General features: G+C 39.9%; 1 protein-coding gene across 4 annotated transcripts in view; it reads left to right on the top strand.

The window, feature by feature from the left end:
- Window positions 1–21536, top strand: part of CTDSPL2 (CTD small phosphatase like 2) — a 117630-nt gene that overhangs the window by 81753 nt on the left and 14341 nt on the right. For all 4 annotated transcript variants that reach the window (XM_033190293.1, XM_033190292.1, XM_033190290.1 and 1 more), the window contains exons 6-10: window positions 2000–2078; window positions 2643–2754; window positions 5643–5729; window positions 21215–21277; window positions 21382–21461. In XM_033190293.1, the coding sequence (XP_033046184.1) occupies window positions 2000–2078; window positions 2643–2754; window positions 5643–5729; window positions 21215–21277; window positions 21382–21461 (421 nt within the window). The remainder of the gene's footprint in view (window positions 1–1999; window positions 2079–2642; window positions 2755–5642; window positions 5730–21214; window positions 21278–21381; window positions 21462–21536) is intronic.

Raw genomic sequence — 21536 nt, 5'->3', positions numbered from 1 at the left:
AGCCACCGCGCCCGGCCAGAAAATTCCCAGCATAATTTCTAAAGCTCTGTCAAAAGCTCTGTCAAAAGATAGGCTTTTAGCTCAAACTGGGAATGAACGATGGCATGCAATATAGAATTACTTCTTGATCATTTTAAGTTGTTTATAAATTAGAAGTAAAATCATAAGTCTCCTAAGCAGTGATTTTGATCAGGTACGGTGGCTCACCGGCACTTTAGGAGGCCGAGGAAGGAGGATCTCTTGAGCCCAGGAGTTCAAGACCAGCCTGGGCAGCATAATGAGACACTTTCTTGTCTCCACAAAAAAATTTTAAAAATTATCCAGGTGTGGTGGTACACCTGTAGTCCCACCTATATGGGAGGCTGAGGCAGGAGGATCGCTGGATCCCACGTCAGGGCCACAGTGTTTGTTCCACTGCACTCCAGCCTGGGCAACAGAGCAGTACGCTGTCTCAAAAAAAAGATTAAAAGAATGATTTCTGGCTGGCAGAGCCCAGATTGTGCCACTGCACTCCAACCTGGGCAACAGACTGAGACTGTGCCTCAAAACAAAAAACGAGAAAACAACAGAATGTATGCATAAAGTAGCATTTCTTAATTAATTAATGAATTTTTTTTTTTTTTTTGAGATGGAGTTTTGCTCTTGTTGCCCAGGCTACAGTGCAATGACAAGATCTCAGCTCACTGCAACCTCCGCCTCCCAGGTGCAAGTGATTCTCCTGCCTCAGCCTCCTAAATAGCTGGGATTACAGGCATGCACCACCACACTCAGCTAATTTTGTATTTTTATAGAGGTGGAGTTTCTCCATGTTTGTCAGGCTGATCTCGAACTCCTGACCTCAGGTGATCCACCTGCCTTGGCCTCCCAAAGTGCTGGGATTACAGGCGCCCGCCACCACACCTGGCTGCATTTCTTAATTTTTTAAGATCATAGTCTTGGCCGGGCGCAGTGGCTCACGCCTATAATCCCAGCACTTTGGGAGGCCGAGGCGGGCGGATCATAAGGTGGGTGGATTATGAGATCAGGAGGTCCAGACCATCTTGGCTAACACTGTGAAACCGCATCTCTACTAAAAATACAAAAAATTATCCGGTTGTGGTGGCACGTGCCTGTAGTCCCAGCTACTCGGGAGGTGGGGCTTGCAGTGAGCAGAGATCAGGCCACTGCACTCCAGCCTAGGTGGCAGAGCGAGACTTCGTCTCAAAAAAAAAAAAAAAAGATCATAGTCTTGAGATTCCTTGGAACATACAATTTTTTAAAATAAGTCTTCAAAGGGTTCATGAACTTTTTAAAGACTGTTCACAGGCCGGGTGCGGTAGCTCACGCCTATAATTCCAGCACTTTGAGAGATCAAGGTGCACGGATCACCTGAGGTTGGGTGTTTGAGACCAGCCTGACCAACATGGAGAAACCCCGTCTCTACTAAAATCAGCCAGGTGTGGTGGCACGCATCTGTAATCCCAGCTGTTCACAAGGCTGAGGCAGGAGAATTGCTTGAACCCGTGGAGTGTAGGTTGCAGTGAATTGAGGTTGTGCCATTGCACTCTAGCCTGGGTGACAGATCGAGACTCCGTCTCAAAAATAAAAACTACATTTGGGTCTCTTCTCAGCGTACATTTACTGTGTGTATGTACAAGGCATTTTATGAACTATTACCCCATAAGAGCACCATGGAATTTTTTGGTGATTACATGTAAGCACCATGCATTTTTTGGTGTACATTTTTGTAGTAATAAGTAGTAGATTTTTTCTTAGCTGATAAACATCTTAATTCTAGCCATGATCTGCTTTTCCTTTTTTTCTATAGTGGTCATTTTTCCCTTTAGATCTAAAGTTAGATGTATATGTTAATAAATTAACTTTTAGGTGTTGTGTACAAATTATTTCTGTCTTTAAAATACAGAAGGCTTTAGGAAGATCTTACATAGAAGCAGTAAAAATGTATATTTCATGAAGCTTTCAGTAAAAGCAACATTTTGTCTTTCACTGTGTTAAATAGCACCAGTAACTCCAGATAGTGGTTACTCGTCAGCCCACGCGGAGGCCACCTATGAAGAAGACTGGGAAGTATTTGACCCGTGAGTTGCGTTTTTCTCTTTCTTTCCTTTTTGGAGCATGGTGAAAGTAGGTTATATATGTGGATTGGTGGCTAAATAGTATATTGCCAAGATACGTGACCTGTAGGTATTGAAACTTTTACTGGGGCTGGGTGCAGTGGCTCATCCCAGCACTTTGAGAGGCCTAGGCAGGCAGATTGTTTGAGCCCTGGAGTTCAAGACCAGTCTGGGCAACATGGCAAAACCTCGTCTGTATAAAAAAATACAAAAACTGGCTGTACACGGTGGCATACACCTGTAGTCCCAGCTATTAGGGAGGGTGAGGTGGGAGGATCACTTGAGCCCAGGAGGCAGAGGTTACAGTGACCTGTGATAGAGTGAGATTGTCTCAAAAACAAACAAACAAAAACAGCTGTTACTGATTTACAGATAAACTAATTTGTATATTTTCACTTTTATTAATATCTTTCATAAGTTTCGTTTTCTGGGTTAACTGCTTTATAGATTTTTAAATGAGCTGAGCTTAGTAATGTTTTATATTTATAAAAAGAAAATGTTGAAATTTTCTTAAAATCTGATTTATAGCTATTATTTCATCAAACATGTCCCGCCACTGACAGAAGAACAACTAAATAGGAAACCTGCTCTTCCATTGAAAACAAGAAGCACACCGGAATTCTCCCTAGTTTTAGACTTGGTAAGTATATTATCTGTAGAGGTAGAGAGAATAAAGGGGTGAAATTATTTTTTAGAATCATGCCTATGTTAGCTTTCCCCTTTTTTTGTCGGGATCATGTTTTCCTGAAGGACCAAATATAATTTGGGTCAACTGAATTAACCATATGCAACACCATAAGCCTTTTCATATTCTTATTTTTGCATATATGTTATATTAATAGTCTCAAAAGCACAATTTCTTATTTTTTTTTGAGATGAAGTCTCGCTCTGTCGCCCAGACTGGAGTGCAGTGGTGTGATCTCGGCTCACTGCAAGCTCCGCCTCCCGGGTTCACGCCATTCTCCTGCCTCAGCCTCCCGAGTAGCTGGGACTACAGGTGCCTGCCACCATGCCTGGCTAATTTTTTGTTATTTTTAGTAGAGACAGGGTTTCACTGTGTTAGCCAGGATGGTCTCGACCTCCTGACCTCATGGTCCACCTGCCTCGGCCTCCCAAAATGTTGGGATTACAGGTGTGAGCCACCACACATCGCCCCAATATGATCTCTTGATGTGATTTGAAAATTTGTATTTTAGGGGCTGGGCGCAGTAGCTCATGCCTGTAATCCTAGAACTTTGGGAATCTGATCTTTGGGCAGATCACTTGAAGCCAGGAGTTTGAGACCAGCCTGACCAACATGGTGAAACCCATTCTCTACTAAGAATTCAAAAATTAGCTGGGTGTGGTAATACACACTTGTAATCCGAGCTACTCAGGAGGCTGAGGCACAAGAATCACTAGAACCCAGGAGGCGGAGGTTGCAGTGAGCTGAGATCATGTCACTACATTCCAGCCTGGGCAACAGAGCAAGATTCTGTCTCAGGAAAAAAAAATATATATATATATTTTAGGGTACCAGAAAAGCTTTGAAAACGATTATCTCCTATCATTTGCTAATGAAATTTAATATATAGTCACATTTGCCCTCTGCATCTGATTTCTTATTAATTTTGCATTTTTAAAATCTGTTACCTTTTTTTTTTTTTTTTTTTGGAGACAGAGTCTCGCTCTGTAGCCCAGGCTGGAGTGCAGTGGCACAGTCTCAGCTCACTGCAACCTCCACCTCCCGGGTTCATGCCATTCTCCTGCCTCAGCCTCAGCCTCCCGAGTAGCTGTGACTACAGGTGCCCGCCACCACGCTCAGCTAATTTTTTGTATTTTTAGTAGAGACGGGGTTTCACCGTGTCAGCCAGGATGGTCTCGACCTCCTGACCTCGTGATCCACCCTCCTTGGCCTCCCAAAGTGCTGGGATTACAGGCGTGAGCCACCGTGCCTGGCCATCTGTTTACTTTTTTTAAGGCTAGTAAAATGAAGTAGTGGGATTGGGGAAACAACTAATTTCTTGATATTAGTTAAAAATGTATCTCATGTCATATTGGAAAATATTTTATTATTAAGCATTTGTTACTGGTACCCTGTAATTGGAGATGTGGTTTAGTTCTCATAGAAGATTTATCTTAGCCAGGCACAGTGGCTCATGGCTGTAATTCCAGCACTTTGGGAGGCTCCATTCAGCCCAGGAATTCGAGACCAGCCTAGACAACATAGTGAGACCCACGTCTCTACAAAAAATGAATGAACCTGATGGTGAAAGCCTGTAGTCCCAGCTACTCCGGAGACTGAGACAGGAGGATCCCTTGAGACCGGGAGTTTGAGGCGGCAGTGAGCTACAATTGTGCCACTGCGTTGCAGCCTGGGCAACAAAGTGAGATCTCATTTCAATTTTAAAAGGAAGGAAAGAAAATTTATCTAGGTCAGGCACAGTGGCTCACGCTTGTAATCCCAGCACTTTGGGAGGCCAAGGCGGGCAGATACTTGAGTCCAGGAGTTTGAGAACAGCCTGGCCAATATAGTGAAACCCCATCTCCACTAAAAATACAAAAATTAGCCGGGCCTGGTGGTGCGTGCCTCTAATCTTGGGAGGCTGAGGCGGGAGAATAGCTTAATCCCGGGAGGTGGAGGTTGCAGTGAGCCCAGATCGTCTGGTGTTTAGTGAAATTGTATGAAACACAATTTGTGAGATACTAAAATATCTACTTAAAGTAAGATGCTTTATAAAAAGTTGGAGGATGAGGAGTTACATGAACAGAATATATATTTTTAATAATTAGATTCTGCACTTACATTTGCTAATTGTAAACAAGTAACATGCATGTAGGTTTAACTGAAAGTTGGCAACTACAGAAGTCAGATCTTTGCTTCTCAAACTTGAGCATGTGTCAGAATCATCTGAAGGGCTTCTAAAAACAGACATTGTTGCCAGGCACGGTGGCTCACTCCTATAATCCCAGCACTTTGGGAGGCCAAGGAATGTTCCTGAGGTCAGGAGTTCGAGACCAGCCTGACCAACATGGTGAAACCCTGTCTCTACTAAAACTACAATAGTTAGCCAGGCATGATTCCTGGCGCCTGTAATCCCTGCTACTCAGGAGGCTGAGGCAGGAGAATTGTTTGAACCCAGTAGGAGGACGTGACAGTGAGCTGAGATAGGTCGCCTGCACTCTAGTCTAGGCAACAGAGGGAGACTCTGTCTCAAAAAGAAAACAAAACAAAAAAAAAACAGATTGCTGAGACCCATCCCCTCCCCTGAGTTTCTGATCATCAGAAGTGAGGTTAACATTTGCATTTCTAACTAGTTCTCAGATGATGTTTATTCTGCTTGCTGGCCCAGGAGCTACACCTGAGAACTAGTGACTTTACAAACTCCTATCCCAAATTGCTGTGCCACATATAGTAATATATTATAAATGTAAAATTCCACACATGAGTGGGCGCTTTAGGTTTTTGGTGATTAAGAATACATAAAATTATCCTTTGAAGTTTCTTTTACTATCTTGTTTCATTCAATATGTGTTTTTTATTTTAAGGATGAAACACTAGTGCACTGTAGTCTAAATGAGCTAGAAGATGCAGCACTTACTTTTCCAGTCCTTTTCCAAGATGTCATTTATCAGGTAATTAAAATTTTTTTGATGATTTTTGGCCTGATAACATTCTGATAAAAGAAATCTTTTGTATTTTTTTGTGTATGTGACATTAAATGTGTTTTCCTGTAGATGTATAATGGATTTCATCAACATTTTAATGATTTATTAACAAAATTAGCATCATGCTAGATATTACATAAAACAACATTAATTTGTTACTCCAAAAATGCTAACTTTCTTACCTTGAGATCTCAGCTAGTTTTGTAATGTGTTTGCCAGCAGGTGGAGGCAGGAGCACTGACATCATAGATCCTCAAGAGGAACTTGCCAGGTTAACTCCTGGTGTTTTTGTTTTTGTTTTCCAAAAATCCAATTAATACAAAGAAAACTCATTCCTTGTTGATCATTTTATTTCCTATAGTAGTAATGTGGTCTGTGAAAATTATACTTTAGTACATCTCTTTTATAATTAATCTCAGAATTCCAGGACACTTTTCTAGTTATTGTTTTACTTAAGGCCTTTCAGTTTAAGGATTTCTGTCTCATCTGTGCTGATGGACAGGTAACAGTGCAAAATACAAATATCATTAACATTTCACTGTGGATTATGTGTGCTGGCCATAGTTTTTACTTTAAGGTTTTCCCATTATTATAAGATTGAGTTAGTAATATAAGTGAATATACTTTGAAAATTGCAAAGTGCCTTTTTGTTTTGGAGGTTGTTATTTAACTAGCATTATTGGCATTATATAATAGTTGTTGAAAGATTGGGGATTGAAGTTTGTTGTCTGTCAAGAGTGAGCCAGCCTAAAGATTAACTCAGTACAGTCACAGAGCATTTGCCATGTGGATGATGAAAAGGTGTTTGGTTGTTTATGTGCTCTTAAAGGCAGTTAGAATGTGGTTGTAGTTTTCTTGGCAGATAATAGTTTATGTCTCACAGAAACCATGAAATTTAAGAGTTAAATAGAAGTTTGTAGTTCATGGCTACTTAAACCTACTTTGTCTAGTAATGAGTTGTAAGAGGATTTATTTTAGTTGTCAGTTCTAGTTTTAACCTAGGGTAGGTATTGTAGCTATGGCAATAAATATTTGAATACTGAATTCACTTTTTATGTAAGCTGATTTTAGTCCTGATATATAATCAGAGGGTAGGCAAAATACACATAAAATTAAAAGATTTAAAGATTTTTCTGTTCCCTTTCAAAACTGATTATTGTTTGGTTTAAGACAAGTATTTTTCTTAAGACATTTTCTATCTAATTGGTTGTTCTTGTTTAGTGGACTTTAAGGACAGGAGTCCTTGTGGCAGATATAACTAGTGTAGTGATATCTTAGTTTTCTCTTTTAAGCTTGATAACCTTGTTGGGATTTTTCTTTGTTTTTTGCTTTTGGGTTTTTTTTCATGATTGCATTTGAAAAAATGGCTTTAAGGCTTTGAATTTGGAAAGGAAAGCTATTAATGAAAAATATAGATAAATAATGATTTTGAGATGACTTCTTAAGCTTCTAGGTTTGAAATTGAAATTTATTTCTTACAGATGGTTTTTGGTCTGTTTATGTAATTTTTAGTAGTGAAATAAGAAACTTAAGTAGGTAAATTTGATTCTTCCCTTTTATGAGCATTTCTCTTCAGTATGATCATAAAATTGATTTTTTTCTTACTGCTTCTACCATTTCTGCTTTAACTCTCTTTTTAAAGTTCTTATTATTTCATGTGGATCTGGATAGTTGTCTTATTTTGAATAAAAAGCTTCTAGCAGCATATATGGCTAATTCAAAAACTATATATGTACTGCATCTACCTCTGTGGAATTCAAAGAACTCTTTTTCTTATATATTATGAATTACACTTGCTGAAACTGAAAAATAAATGATTTAGCCTAAATTAGAGCACAGAGCAGGTAGTTTGAACCTTATAAGCTATAGAGATGATTGCATTTTAATACGATTTAGTTACCGTATCACAGACAGAGTTTAGTTACTTTTCAGTAAATTTTTTAGGATATCCGTAGTTAATATTGCGTACATTCCCTTGGATTTCTTGTTTTGGCATAGCCATTCTGTCTTTTTAAAAAATAAATGAAGAAATCTTTGGGTTAGGGTTCCCCCAGTTTTCAGACCAGCAAGCTCCCTTTAAACAGGGAATGATGTCTTTTAAACTTTCAGTGGTGTTGTCTCCATCTACTGGCAAAGAAGAAATATACACAAGGGTCTGAGATGATCTAAGAGATTTTGGAGAAACCACATTATTAGGTAAGATGTAACTTAAATATTTAACCACTATACTATGATGTGGCCCACTTAAAGGTAGAAATCTGTAAAGTACTGCATATACTCTTATTTTTTTAAAAAAATGTATTGAGGTGAAATTTACATGACAAAATTAGCTATTTTTAAATGAACAGTTCCATAGCGTATATCTGTATATTCTTGAATGTTAGTTTTATAGCATTTACATATATATGTATATATATTCTATATGTAAAGATCAGATTATTCATCTGAAAGCCAGATGGAGTGTCCTCTTAGGACTTATTTTACGTTTTTTTTCTTTCTGTGGTAAATTTGTTATGTTTGACCTATAACTAATTTTAATTCTACATGTTATTTCTGTTTCATTTCAAAATAATTTAAAGTATTGTATTATATGTTTTAATAATTGTCTATATCGGGGTTGGCAACCTTTTTCTATAAAGTAAATATTTTAGGTTTTGTGGTCCCTGTCATGACTGCTTTTTCTGCTATTGCAGCATGAAAGTAGCCATGGACAATACATAAATGAAAAAGCATGGCTGTGTCCCAGTACAACTTTGTGTACAAAAATCAGTGGCAGGTTGCATGTGGCCAACTGGCCATAGTTTGCTGATTCCTGTTCTAATAATTATGAGAGTATATACAGTAAATTTACATATTCAAATTGTAAGTAATCAAATGTTCATCAAAATTCTTGTAAATGTATGTAGAAAATTTAAATTAGATCCACAGTAATCTGGTTGTGGGTCTTTAAAGTTTTTTTAAAATCAAAGTTTGAGGGAAATTTGAGGTGGCCACTACTCACATTTAAAGATTGCCTGACTTAATGACACATACTCTTCTTCTGGTTGATACGTAGGAATAAACTTGGTTAATGCAAGTCTTAGAATTTGTAAGCAGCTAGATTATTCTAAAGTAGTACCTTGAGGTGTAATTTGAATTTCATTTCTCTAGGGGATTTAAAAAACAAACCTGAAAGATCTATCTCAAATTAAAATTTGATGTATGTTACTACTGACACTATGTGGAGTAGACAGATTGTAGTTTCTATATGGAGAAAAAGTCATTTGAAAGGAGAACCTACTTTTTAAACGTGAGGAAATGGCACTCATATAGGCAAAATTATAGGCTTTTTGTTTGAAAGGGTCTATTTTTCTTGGTTTTTTTTTTTTACATTGTTTTATAATCAGTTATTAAGAAAACATGTATTCATAAAATGGTACAAATGCATTTGATATCTGGAAAAACAAGTGCATGATCACTTTTATTGCACATGTTTAATTTTTATATTTAGCCTATATTGGCACATTGTCAGGAAATCCATCTCGTGGTGTTACTCAGTTAAGAGGTCTCCACTGTATTTAGTTTCTGTTCCTGCAGATCCACCAATTCAAGACTCTAGGTCATCTCACTCCCTCTTCCATCCCGAAGATGACTTCTATCCACAAGCAGGACTGAATCAAAAGACATTTTTCACTTAGCTCTTGAGCTGAACCACCTCCTCAATGACCTTCCTCTGTCTCCATCAAGAACTGGAGCTCAGTTTTTTGAAGATGTAATAGAACTACTCAGCCCAAGTGTGGCTGATTGAAGACAAAAAGAAGATACCTCATATGTTTCACCACAGTGCAGCCAAACGTAACTGTGTTGTCCAACTCCTCATTCTGTAAAGCTTGGCAGGGGCATCTGATTTTTGACTCTGTTCACCATAAGACTTTAGCCAGTCAGTGGCTTTCTGAAGATCAGTAAAATCAACAAACTTTGGGTCAGCTGTCCAGAAATCAGATTGTGGTAAGCACTCAAGGACAGATAGGATCCCTGTAGGGAGCTACTTGTAAAAGATGCTTTGTTTTATTAGTAGAGGTTGCTTTTATGGGAAAAGTTGGGGGAAGAGGTGGATGGGGAAGGCCACGGTTAGCAAAGCTTACCCGCGTCCCCATTCTTTCAGTTTTCTTGGGAATCTTACAGCTTAGGATAATTTTCATACCACAGAACAAGAGAAGTAGGGCCAGGTGCAGTGGCTCATGCCTATAATCCCAGCACTTTGGGAGGTTAAGATGGGCAGATCACCTGAGGTCAGGAGTTCAGGATCAGCCTGGCCAACATGGCAAGACCCCATCTCCACAAAATAAAACAAAAATTAGCTGGGCGTGGTGGCAGGCGCCTATAATCCCAGCTACTAGGGAGACCGAGGCAGGAGAATCAATTGAAACCAGGAGGTGGAGGTTGCAGTGAGCCGAGACCACGCCACTGCACTCCAGCCTGGGCGACAAAGTGAGTCTCCATCTCGAAAAGAAAGAACAAGAGAAGTAGAGGGTCACTTGCTTCTGTCTCCTCTTTACAGTCTTTTCTAGAAAAGTGAGCTTTATTTTTGCTTCATGAAGGAAAGAAACCAATCATTTAAATTTATAATTTTGTAGTAAATACCTAATTTTTTTCTCAAGTTCTGATTTAAATTGATACTAACCAGCATGCACTTTGTTCTTGAGATTCATAAACCATATTTTTGTTCTACAAAAGTAGCATGTATATTTGTGTCTTTTGAAAAACAACATTTGAGGCCAAGGGCAGTGGCTTGCTTGTAATCCCTGCACTGGAAGGCTGAGGTGAGAGAAATGCTTGAGCCTGGGAGTTCAAGACTGGCCTGGGCAAGATAGTGTGAGATCCTGTCCCTACAAAAAATACCAAAAAATTAGCCGGGGGAGCGCCTATAGTCCCAGGAGGATTGCTTGAGCCAGGACACTGAGAAATCAAACATTTCAGGGTCATAATTACATAGCATGGAGGATGAAACCAATATTTTAGCTTGTAGGGAATAATAATTCAATAATTAATTGTAGATTAATATTAAACATACTACTTTAGAATAACTTTAAAGTCACTTTCCCATCCTTATTAGTAAGTGTAGTTATTGGTACTAATTTTTTCATAATTATTCATTATTAATTGACTAAAAAAGGAGAAGATACAAATGAAACCAATAGTTCTCTACTTCTCAAAAATGTGAAAAAATGTATTTCATGGGGATTCTTTGTCTAAAATGTATATTTTAAAATTAGGAGCAATTCATTAAAATGCAGGCTGGGTGTGATGGCTCATGCCTGTGATGATAGCACTTTGGGAGCCCTAGGTGGGTGGATGGCTTGGGCTCAGGAGTTCAAGACCAGCCTGGGCAATGTAGTGAGACCTTGTCTCTACAAAAAAATGCAAAAATAGGTGGCACACACCTCTAGTCCCTTCAGAAGCTGGGAAGATCACCTGAACCCCGGAAGCTTCAGGCCCTAGTGAGCTGTGATCACACCACTGCACTCCACCCTGGGTGACAGAGAGCCTGTCTCAAAAAAAAAAAAAGGAGAAAAAACATATGGGCCAGCAGCCGTGGTGGCTCACACCTGTAATCCCAGCACTTTAGGAGGCTGAGACAGGTGGATCACCTGAGGTCAGAGAGTTCGAGACCAGCCTAAACAACATGGTGAAGCCCTGTCTTTACTAAAAATACAAAAAATTAGCTGGGCGTGGTGGCAGGCATCTGTAGTCCCAGCTACTAGGGAGGCTGAGGCAGGAGAATTGCTTGAACCCAGGAGGCAGAGGTTTCAGTGAGCCGAGATCGCACCATTACACTCCAGCCTGGGCAACAGAGCGAGACTCTGTCTCCACAAAAAAAAAAGAAGAAGAAGAAAAGAAAAGAAAACATACTATGTGGAAAGTCTTATTTAATGGCTATAAATTTAGAAGATGTGACAGTTGATTACATTAAATTGGAGGCTTCATTTCCTTTGAACTTCAGAGTTTGAGTTTAAAGGTAACATTTTTGTTTTACTAAAATGGCCATTGTTTTGACTAAACTTTTATTAATGTAAATACATCAGTTTTTTTATATATGCAAATTTATGTACATACACTATATTGGCAGATTTTTCCCTGATGAAAATTATGCTTCATTGGTACCTTTTTTTTTTTTTTTTTGAGACAGAGTCTCAATCTGTTGCCCAGGCTGGAGTGCAGTGGCACTCTCTTGGCTCACCACAGTCTCCGCCTCCCAGGTTCAAGAAATTCTCCTGCCTCAGCCTTCTGAGTAGCTAGGATTATAGGCACGTGCTACTGCGGCTGGCTGATTTTTGTATTTTCAGTAGAGATGAGGTTTCACCATGTTGGCCAGGCTAGTCACCTCAAGTGATCTGCCAACCTCAGCCTCCCAAAGTATTGGGATTACAGGCATGAGCTACCATGCCCAGCCCCATTGGTAACTTTTAATATAAATCTCCTATATGAATACATTAAGCTTCATTTTATCCTACTTCGACTTTTTTTTTTTTTTTTTTTTTTTTTTGGAGGTATGGTGTCGCTGTGTTGCCCAGGCTGGAGTGCATTGATGCAGTCTCGGCTCACTATAGCCTCTATCTTCCAGGCTCAAACCATCCTCTCACCTCAGCGTCCCAAGTGTTAGCTGGGACTACAGAAATGTGCCACCACGCCCTTTTTTGTACTTCTTGTAGAGATGGGGTTTCTCTGTGTTGCCCAGACTGGTCTCAAACTCCTGAGCTCAAGCAATCCACCCATCTCGAACTCCCAAAATCCTGAGATTACAGGTGTGAGCCACCATGCCCTGCCTGTACTCTTCAAAAAATTTCTTTTCAGGTTGATTTCTGTTTAATAGAGTAAGGGTTTGCAGGAACTTTTTTTTTTTTTTTTGTAAATAAGACATGAGTCTTGCTGCTCTGTCGCCCAGGCTACAGTACAGTGGCGCCATTTCAGCACACTGCAACCTCCACTTCCTGGGTTGAAGCAATTCTTCTGCCTCAGCCTCCCAAGTAGCTGGGATTACAGGCATGCGCCACCACGCCCGGCTAATTTTTGTATTTTTAGTAGAGACAGGGTTTCACCTTGTTGGCCAGGCTAGTCACGAACTCCTGACCTCAACAGATCCGCCTAGCTCGGCCTCTCAAAGTACTGGGATTATAGGTGTGAGCCACTGCGCCCAGCCGCAGAAGCTTTTAATTTAGGGATTTTTGTTGTTTTGTTTTTATTTTTATTGGTTTTAGTGTTTACCTATTCATCCCAGATTTATCTACCTACAAATACTACCCCCAGCATCTATCTGCCTCTTATTGGAATTTTGTGAAGCAAAAGATAACTGCTATAAAATCACTCTGAGTTATGAAATTGAGATCACCCTAGGGCCTACCTGAGCAACCCTCTTTCCTTGGAGAAGGTCTGGGTTTTATCTTTAAACTCTGGTACTGATGCCAAGAAAATATGAACTAAGTTAAGCAGTTTACTGAAACAGTTTGTTATTTCCCTCTTCCAAAAGTATCGATTGTGACTGTAGGGCTTTCTCTTTGGAATTGAGGTTGCCCAGTTCTGCCCAATAGAATCATACTCACTCCAGGTCTTATTGTGATTGATTACTTTTAAACAATGAGATAGATGGCCGGGCGCGGTGGCTCAAGCCTGTAATCCCAGCACTTTGGGAGGCCGAGACGGGCGGATCATGAGGTCAGGAGATCGAGACCATCCTGGCTAACACGGTGAAACCCTGTCTCTACTAAAAAATACAAAAAAAAAACTAGCCGGGCGAGGTGGCGGGCGCCTGTAGTCCCAGCTACTCGGGAGGCTGAGGCAGGAGAATGGCGTGAACCCGGGAGGCAGAGCTTGCAGTGAGCTGAGATCCAGCCACTGCACTCCAGCCTGGGTGACAGAGCAAGACTCCGTCTCAAAAAAAAAAACAAAAAACAATGAGATAGATAATAATAGCTAATAGCTATTGGCACTTTGAATGTACCAGACACTGTTCTAGGTACTTTACATGTATTAAGTTATTTAAGCTTCACAATAACCTTATGATGTAGATATTGTTGTTGTTGTTGTTTTTTTTTTTTTTTTTTTGAGGCGGAGTCTCGCTCTGTCGCCCGGACTGGAGTGCAGTGGCCGGATCTCAGCTCACTGCAAGCTCCGCCTTCCGGGTTCACGCCATTCTCCTGCCTCAGCCTCCCGAGTAGCTGGGACTACAGGCGCCCGCCACTTCGCCCGGCTAGTTTTTGTATTTTTAGTAGAGATGGGGTTTCACCGTGTTAGCCAGTATGGTCTCGATCTCCTGACCTCGTGATCCGCCCGTCTCGGCCTCCCAAAGTGCTGGGATTACAGGCTTGAGCCACCGCGCCCGGCCGATATTGTTGTTATATCCTTTATTTTATAGATAGGGAAACTGAGGTGTACAGAAGAGTTAAAAAATTGGTACAGCCACTTGTACATTTGTGGTATCTACTGATGGTAAGATTTTTTCAGTTAATGGTAGCATCTCATTCTCTTTTTTGTTGTTGTTGTTGTTGTTTTTTTGAGACAGGGTCTCATTCTGCCACCCAGGCTGGAGTGCAGTGACATGATCACAGCTCACTGCAGCCTCGACCTCTTGGGTTCAAGCAATTCTCCTGCCTCAGCCCCCTGAGTAGCTAGGACTACAGGCGAGTTCCACCATGCCTGGCTGATTTTTATATTTTTTTTGTAGAGACAGGGTTTCGCCATGTTGCCCAGACTGGTCTCAAAACTACCTGGGCTCAAGTCATCTGCTCACCTCGGCTTCCCAGAATGCCCTAGCATTTTGGGATTATAGGCATTGAGCCACCACACCTGGCTGCATCTCATTCTTTATATTCCCCAACTTTGTTGGTTTTTTACTGTTTTAATTCTTCTTGCTTAATTAAATAATAGCACCGACCAGTCATCTTTTTGATTAAGGGAAAACAGATGTCATACTCTTAAGTGGGTGATTCCTTGGATTCATCATTTTTTAAAACCTGTTGCTACAATGGAATTGGAAGGATATCATGGAAAAAGTATCAAAGATGTTTCTTTTTGAAAGTTATGGTCTGCTGGGTGCTGTGGCTTACCCCTGTAATCCCAGCACTTTGGGAGGCTGAGGCGGGTGGATCACGAGGTCAGGAGTTCAAGACCAGCATGGCCAAGATAGTGAAACCCCATCTCTACTAAAAATACAAAAAAATTAGCCAGGCATGGTGTTGGACCCCTGTAAGCCCAGCTATTTGGGAGGCTGAGGCAGAGAATTGCTTGAACCCAGGAGGTGGAGGTTTCAGTGAGCTGAGATTGCGCCACTGCACTCCAGCCTGCGTGACAGAGTGAGACTCTGTCTCAAAAAACAAAGTTATGGTCGTATTATCTGGGCCTAAAAATCATTTAGAAGTATTTTTCCTAAAAAGACTCATGTAAGGTAATTTTTGGGGGGAGTCATACTATCAAAATTATCTATGATATTAGATTAAGGTTTAATAAGCATTACTAAGTATATAACTTAGTATATTACTAAGTATATAAGAAATTACTAAGTATATAACTTGAAATTATATAATTAGACATGAGTTTTGTTTTAGACAGACTTTACCACACAATATCTAGAACCAGTTTATAAGTGGATTGTCATTGTAATGACTGCCTTTTTTATTTTTTTTGATTTATATATTTTTTTGAGACGGAGTCTTCCTTGATCACCCAGGCTGGAGTGCAGTGGTGTAATCTCAGCTCAGTGCAACCTCCGCCTTCCCTGTTCCAGTGATTCTCCCACTTCAGCCTTTCAAATAGCTGGGACTACAGGTGTACACCACCATGCCCAGCTAATTTTTTGTATTTTTAGTAGAGATGGGGTTTTCACCATGTTGGCCAGGCTGGTCTTGAACTCCTGACCTCTGGTGATCCCCCTGCCCTGGCCTCTCAAAGTGCTGGGATTACAGGCGTGACCTGCCACACCCAGCCAACGACTACTTTTTTTTAAATCCAGCTATGTTAACTATTAATAGCCTTTCAGTACTATCTATATACAATTTTTATCTTAATACTAAAAAATACAGACCATCAGGTATTATTCATATCAAGTAGTATTAGTGTAGTGGGTTTTTAAAAATTATATATATGGCCGGGCGTGGTGGCTCACACCTGTAATCCCAGCACTTTGGGAGGCCAAGGCAGGCAGATCACAAGGTCAGGAATGACCATCCTGGCCAACATGGCAAAATCCCATCTCCACTGAAAATACAAAAATTAGCCAGTTGTGGTGACACACGCCTATAGCCCCAGCTACTTGGGAGGCTGAGGCAGGAGAATCACTTAAACCTGGAAGACGGAGGTTGCAGTGAGCCGAGACCACACCATTGCATTCCAGCCTGGGCAACAGAGTAAGACTCCATAAAAAAAAAAAATATATATACACACACACACACACACACACACACACATATATATATATTCATGTTCTGTGTAAAATGTAAATTGTGCTAAAATCACTTCACAACACCTCTTTTTTTTTTTTTTTGAGACAGAGTCTCACTCTGTTGCCCAGGCTGGAGTGCAGTGGCGCATCTTAGCTCACTGCGACCTCTGTCTCCTGGGTTCAAGCAATTCTCCTGTCTCAGCCTCCCCAGTAGCTGGGACTACAGGTGCACGCCACCACGTCCGGCTAATTTTTGTACATTTAGTAGTATATTTAGTAGAGGCAGGGTTTCAACATGTTGTGGTGAGGCTGGTCTCAGACTCCTGACCTCAGGTGATCCACTTGCCTCAGCCTCCCAAAGTGCTGAGATTACAAGTGCGAGCCACCATGCCTGGCACTACAACACCCTTTTTCAGATATTCTGATAGATGTTCATTTTTTAAAGTTTTACATAATGAACATTTTCGTAAATCTGTATCTTCAAGTAGTAATCTTGAATAGTTTTTTAATATAATTATTTCTTATGACATTTGGCGTTATTTTTTAACTTTTGACATTTTTCACAATATATTTGGTTTACTGAAAAAATATTAAAATTATTTGTACTGTAAATAAAGTAATTATCAATTTGAAGAAACATGTATACTAGACTGAAATGAAGCTTTTGGCCTTTGGGAGATTACATAATTTTGAAGAGTTGCAAGTTTTAAGAAGGTAAAAGTTTTAAGAAGGAAAGGTATGGATTCAGGAAATGTAGGAAAATGGGAAGTAGGCAGCTCAGGAAGGGATCTTTGTATGAAAGTAAAATTAGAAGAAAAATGGAGCTAATGCTATTTGTGGAATAGATTTTGAAGCATTCGGAGGCATGTCTATGTGTGCATCTGTCTGTTCTTGTATCTCTGACCTAACACAATAAAGTAATGGTAGTCTCAAGAGTTAAACTCATTGTATTATATGTACCTGACAGATGTTCTTTATTTGTTCTTACCAGACAGTACGTAGTGCTTCTTGACTTGTATATCTCTGTTCACACTTATCTATATCCAGATGACTTAGATGCTGCTGGCTTTATATCTCATCTCTACTACTGTTTCTGAGATTTTGCCTTTTCATCACATGGCACAACCCCATGTGGCCCTAACTCCAGTCCAGTACCTTTCTATGTTTCTTCCCACTTTCCTTCCTGCTAACCACCTCATTCTCTGCCTGTGTCTTTTAATACTGAAACACCTTCTTGTTCACATGGTGAATCTGTTCTGAGGATAGGAACTATTACTTTCAACAATTATTCTTTCTATTCTCATAGTAAAGAAATACTCTAGCAACATGTTCCTTTATCTTCAGTGCCACCTTTTATCCCCAGTAAACAAACACATTTTAAAAGCAATGTCAAATTTTAAGATGCATGTATATTTAAGTAGAGTTAAAGTAGTAGTATGCACAATGAAGCTATAGCTTTGACCTAATCTGGAAGTCACTGTATGAGAAGTTGGAAAATGTCACCTTTGAACAATGTTCCACTTACTGTGGTTGGAAAATATTGTTAACTAGACGTATTCTTGTGCAGTGGAATTGTGTTTTGTTCAGAGGGAATAAATCTCAAAGAGGCCCTGCTTATCTTAGTTTACTGCAGGTTGAATATCCCTAATTCAAAAAATGTGAAATCTGAAATGCCTCAAAATATGAAATTTATCATCAAGCGTGATGGCTCACGTCTGTAATACGGGCACCCTGGGAGACTGAGGCAGGCAGATCACCTGAGTTCGAGAGTTCGAGACCAGCCTGGCCAACACAGTGAAAACTGTCTCTATTAAAAATACAAAAATTAGGCCGGGCGCGGTGGCTCAAGCCTGTAATCCCAGCACTTTGGGAGGCCGAGACGGGCGGATCACGAGGTCAGGAGATCGAGACCATCCTGGCTAACACGGTGAAACCCCGTCTCTACTAAAAATACAAAAAGTAGCCGGGCGAGGTGGCGGGCGCCTGTAGTCCCAGCTACTCGGGAGGCTGAGGCAGGAGAATGGCGTAAACCTGGGAGGCAGAGCTTGCAGTGAGCTGAGATCTGGCCACTGCACTCCAGTCCGGGCCACAGAGCGAGACACTGCCTCAAAAAAAAAAAAAAAAAAAAAAAAAAAAAAATAGCCGGATGTGGTGGCACATGCCTATAACCTCAGCTACTGGGGAGGCTTAGGCATGAGAATTGCTTGAACCGGGGAGGCAGAGGTTGTATGTAGTAAGCCAAGATCATGTTACTGCACTCCAGCCTGGGCAGCAGAATGAGATGGTATCACCAAAAAAAAAAAAAAAAAAATCTGCAACTTAGGTGTGATCAGTCATACCTATAATCCCAGCACTTTGGGAGGCCAAGGCAATATTGCTTGAGCCTAAGAGTTTGAGACCAGCCTGGACAACGTAGTGAGACACTGAGAGCCCATCTCTACCAAAAGAAAAATTGTTTAAAGCCAGGCATGGTGTTACACACCTGTCATCCCAGCTACATGGAAGGCTGAGGCAGGAGGATCACTTCAGCCCAGGAGGTTGAGGCTGCAGTGGCCCTGTTTACAACCACTGCACTCCAACCTGGACAACAGAGTGAAACCTTGTCTTAAAAAAAAAAGAAAAAAAAAGCCTGAAACTTTTTGAGCACTGACATGATGTTCAAAAGAAATGCTCATTGGATCATTTTGCATTTTCAGATAAGGGACACTCAACCTGTATATGGAGCAAGTGATAATAGGGATATTGAAAATAAAACATCTTTATATATATGAAAAAATGAAATATTTTTGGTTACTGACTGTGAGTGATGAACACCGGCAACAAGTAAAAGGTTCTGATAGTTTATAGTTTATCATCTACCTTGAGATGGAATTCAGAAAAAGTATTGACAGAATAGATGGGTTTTTCTTAACCATCACAAATCTATTTTGAAAAAACTCATTTGAATAAAATGATTTTGTTAGTAAAATAATATATATATAAATCTGTCATTATTTGGCCTACCAACGAAATAAGGTGTTTGTGGTTTTCAATCAAGGCTACAAATACAAACTACACCAAATGTTTCAGGATGAGAATGTTAAAATTGATTAGAAGAGCAACTATAGTTAAAATTTTTAGACCCCATCCTAAATGATGGTGATTGGATGCTGAGGATTTGTTTCTTTTCTTCTGCTTTGAGGAGGGGTGTGTGGTTTACTTTGTTTTTGATTAGTCAAGACTGATAGGATTAGGCTGGGCGGAGTGTAATGGGATTACATGCCTGTAATCCCAGCACTTTGGGAGGCAGGCAGATCACTTGAGGTTAGGAGTTTGAGACTAGCCTGGACAACGTGGTGAAACCCCATCTCTACTAAAAATACAAAAATTACCCGGGCGTGGTGGCACATACCTGTAATCCCAGCTGCTCCAGAGGCTGAGGTAGGAGAATTGATTGAACCTTGGAGGTGGAGGTTGCAACGAGCCGAGATGGCGCCGCCACATTCCAACCTGGGGGAAAGAGCAAGACTCCTCAAAAAAAAGAAAAAGACTAATAGGATTAAAAACAAGTAAACCTTTATCTAACCCAGAGAAGGGGACAGAGTGATATTATTAGCATAGTAATGATCATTCAAAATTTGTCTTCTGGCCTGGCTTGGTGGCTCATGCCTGTAATCTCAGCACTTTGGGAGGCCAAGGCGGGCAGATCACCTGAGGTCAGGAGTTTGAGATCAGCCTGCCCAACATGGCAAAACCCCATCTCTACAAAAAGTTAGCCAGTTGTGGTGGCGGATGCCTGTAATCCCATCCCCTACTTGGGAGGCTGAGGCAGGTGAATCACTTGAACCCAGGAGGCGGAGGTTGCAGTGAGCCGAGATCTATCGCACCACTACACTCCAGCCTGGGCCACAAGAGTGAAACTCCGTCTCAAACAAACAAACAAAATTTGTCTCCTATAAGTGCTCAGTTCTTAAGGAAATTCTCTGTTTTGCCTTAAAATATTCCCAGAACTAGATTTTTGTCATGGGGGCATTTTTGTGTGCATATACATGGATGCCAGAATTGAAACTCCAATAAGCCTAGATTTGAATTTGTTGCTACCACAAAGTGTTTTGTTTGCTTTTAATCTGAATCTGTGAATCTAGTTCAATAAATACTTGTTATTTGTGGTATCTGAAATTATAATAGTCACCTTTGAATGAAGTACAGTATTTTTCTTTCTGTAAAATTTTGTAACAAAATGAATACAATTTAGAGGAGTCAGAATGTAAATAGTTTTAATGGATGTTCATGGCTTTTTTGAATATTAGATTATAGGAGCTATATTAAATGTAGGCAAAGAGAGACACAGAAATAATAAAATAATGTATGTAAAGCAGCTCTGTGGGTACTGTAGTCTTTTCTGATACCAGTAGGTTTTGAGAACTGTTGTGTTTGACTATTAGAATTTTAATCTCAAGTAACCAATAGTGCTAATTTAGATGTCACATCTGAATCATTAAATGTAGAATAGCAAGATTGATTTCTGAAAAACTGAGGTTATTTAAACCCACCAATACAGACGTTTCCTTTTGAATATTATTTACTTTGGTATAAATATAAAATAGAGATATTTTTAGCAGGTGGTTGTTTGAAGGAATTCTGAGTAATTATTGAGGAAGGTCATTGAGACAGGTCAGCTAGAGGTGGACACAATTGGATGGATTCTACCTGGCTGGAAGATGGAGCTTACTGGTGGATCAAAATCTCAGAGGGAAACTTTCCATTTTTAGCTTAAATGTTTATTAAAATTACATTCCAGTGAAGTACTGTATGCTGCTATTTTATTAGTAAAAATGAACTGATCATCAGTGATTGCTATTATCCCACCAAAGAGATTGTTTTAAGTGATCGCTTGTATGTGAAATATATTTGGTTTGAGTGGTACTTAGTTCATATTTCTATACTTTAAAACATGAACTTTTTAATTATAATCAAAGTTAGAATACAGCACATCTTGAAAAGAAGTGGTTTCCCATTGTATGTTTATTTGCTGAAATCTATCTTTGTATTTCCTCAGGTTTATGTGAGATTAAGACCATTTTTCAGGGAATTCCTGGAACGAATGTCTCAGATGTATGAGGTAAACATGCTTAAGCTAATTACATATGTATTTTTATTTTATTCAATATAGTACCCATATTTAGACCATGTATAATGATTACTTCTTTTCCCCTGAATTTATAGATCATTCTTTTTACTGCTTCTAAGAAGGTGTATGCAGACAAGTTACTGAACATACTAGACCCTAAAAAGCAACTGGTCAGGTAAATTTAATTAAGAAATAGTGGAAATGTCTGTCACACTGATCTATGAAATTACTGATTCTATTTCATTTTAAT

The sequence above is a fragment of the Trachypithecus francoisi genome, unplaced genomic scaffold, assembly GCF_009764315.1.
Source record: "Trachypithecus francoisi isolate TF-2019V2 unplaced genomic scaffold, Tfra_2.0 Lachesis_group3, whole genome shotgun sequence".
In the NCBI taxonomy this organism is placed as follows: domain Eukaryota; kingdom Metazoa; phylum Chordata; class Mammalia; order Primates; family Cercopithecidae; genus Trachypithecus; species Trachypithecus francoisi.
Note: the sequence above shows the minus strand (reverse complement) of the source record. Positions and strands in the feature narration are given on the sequence as shown.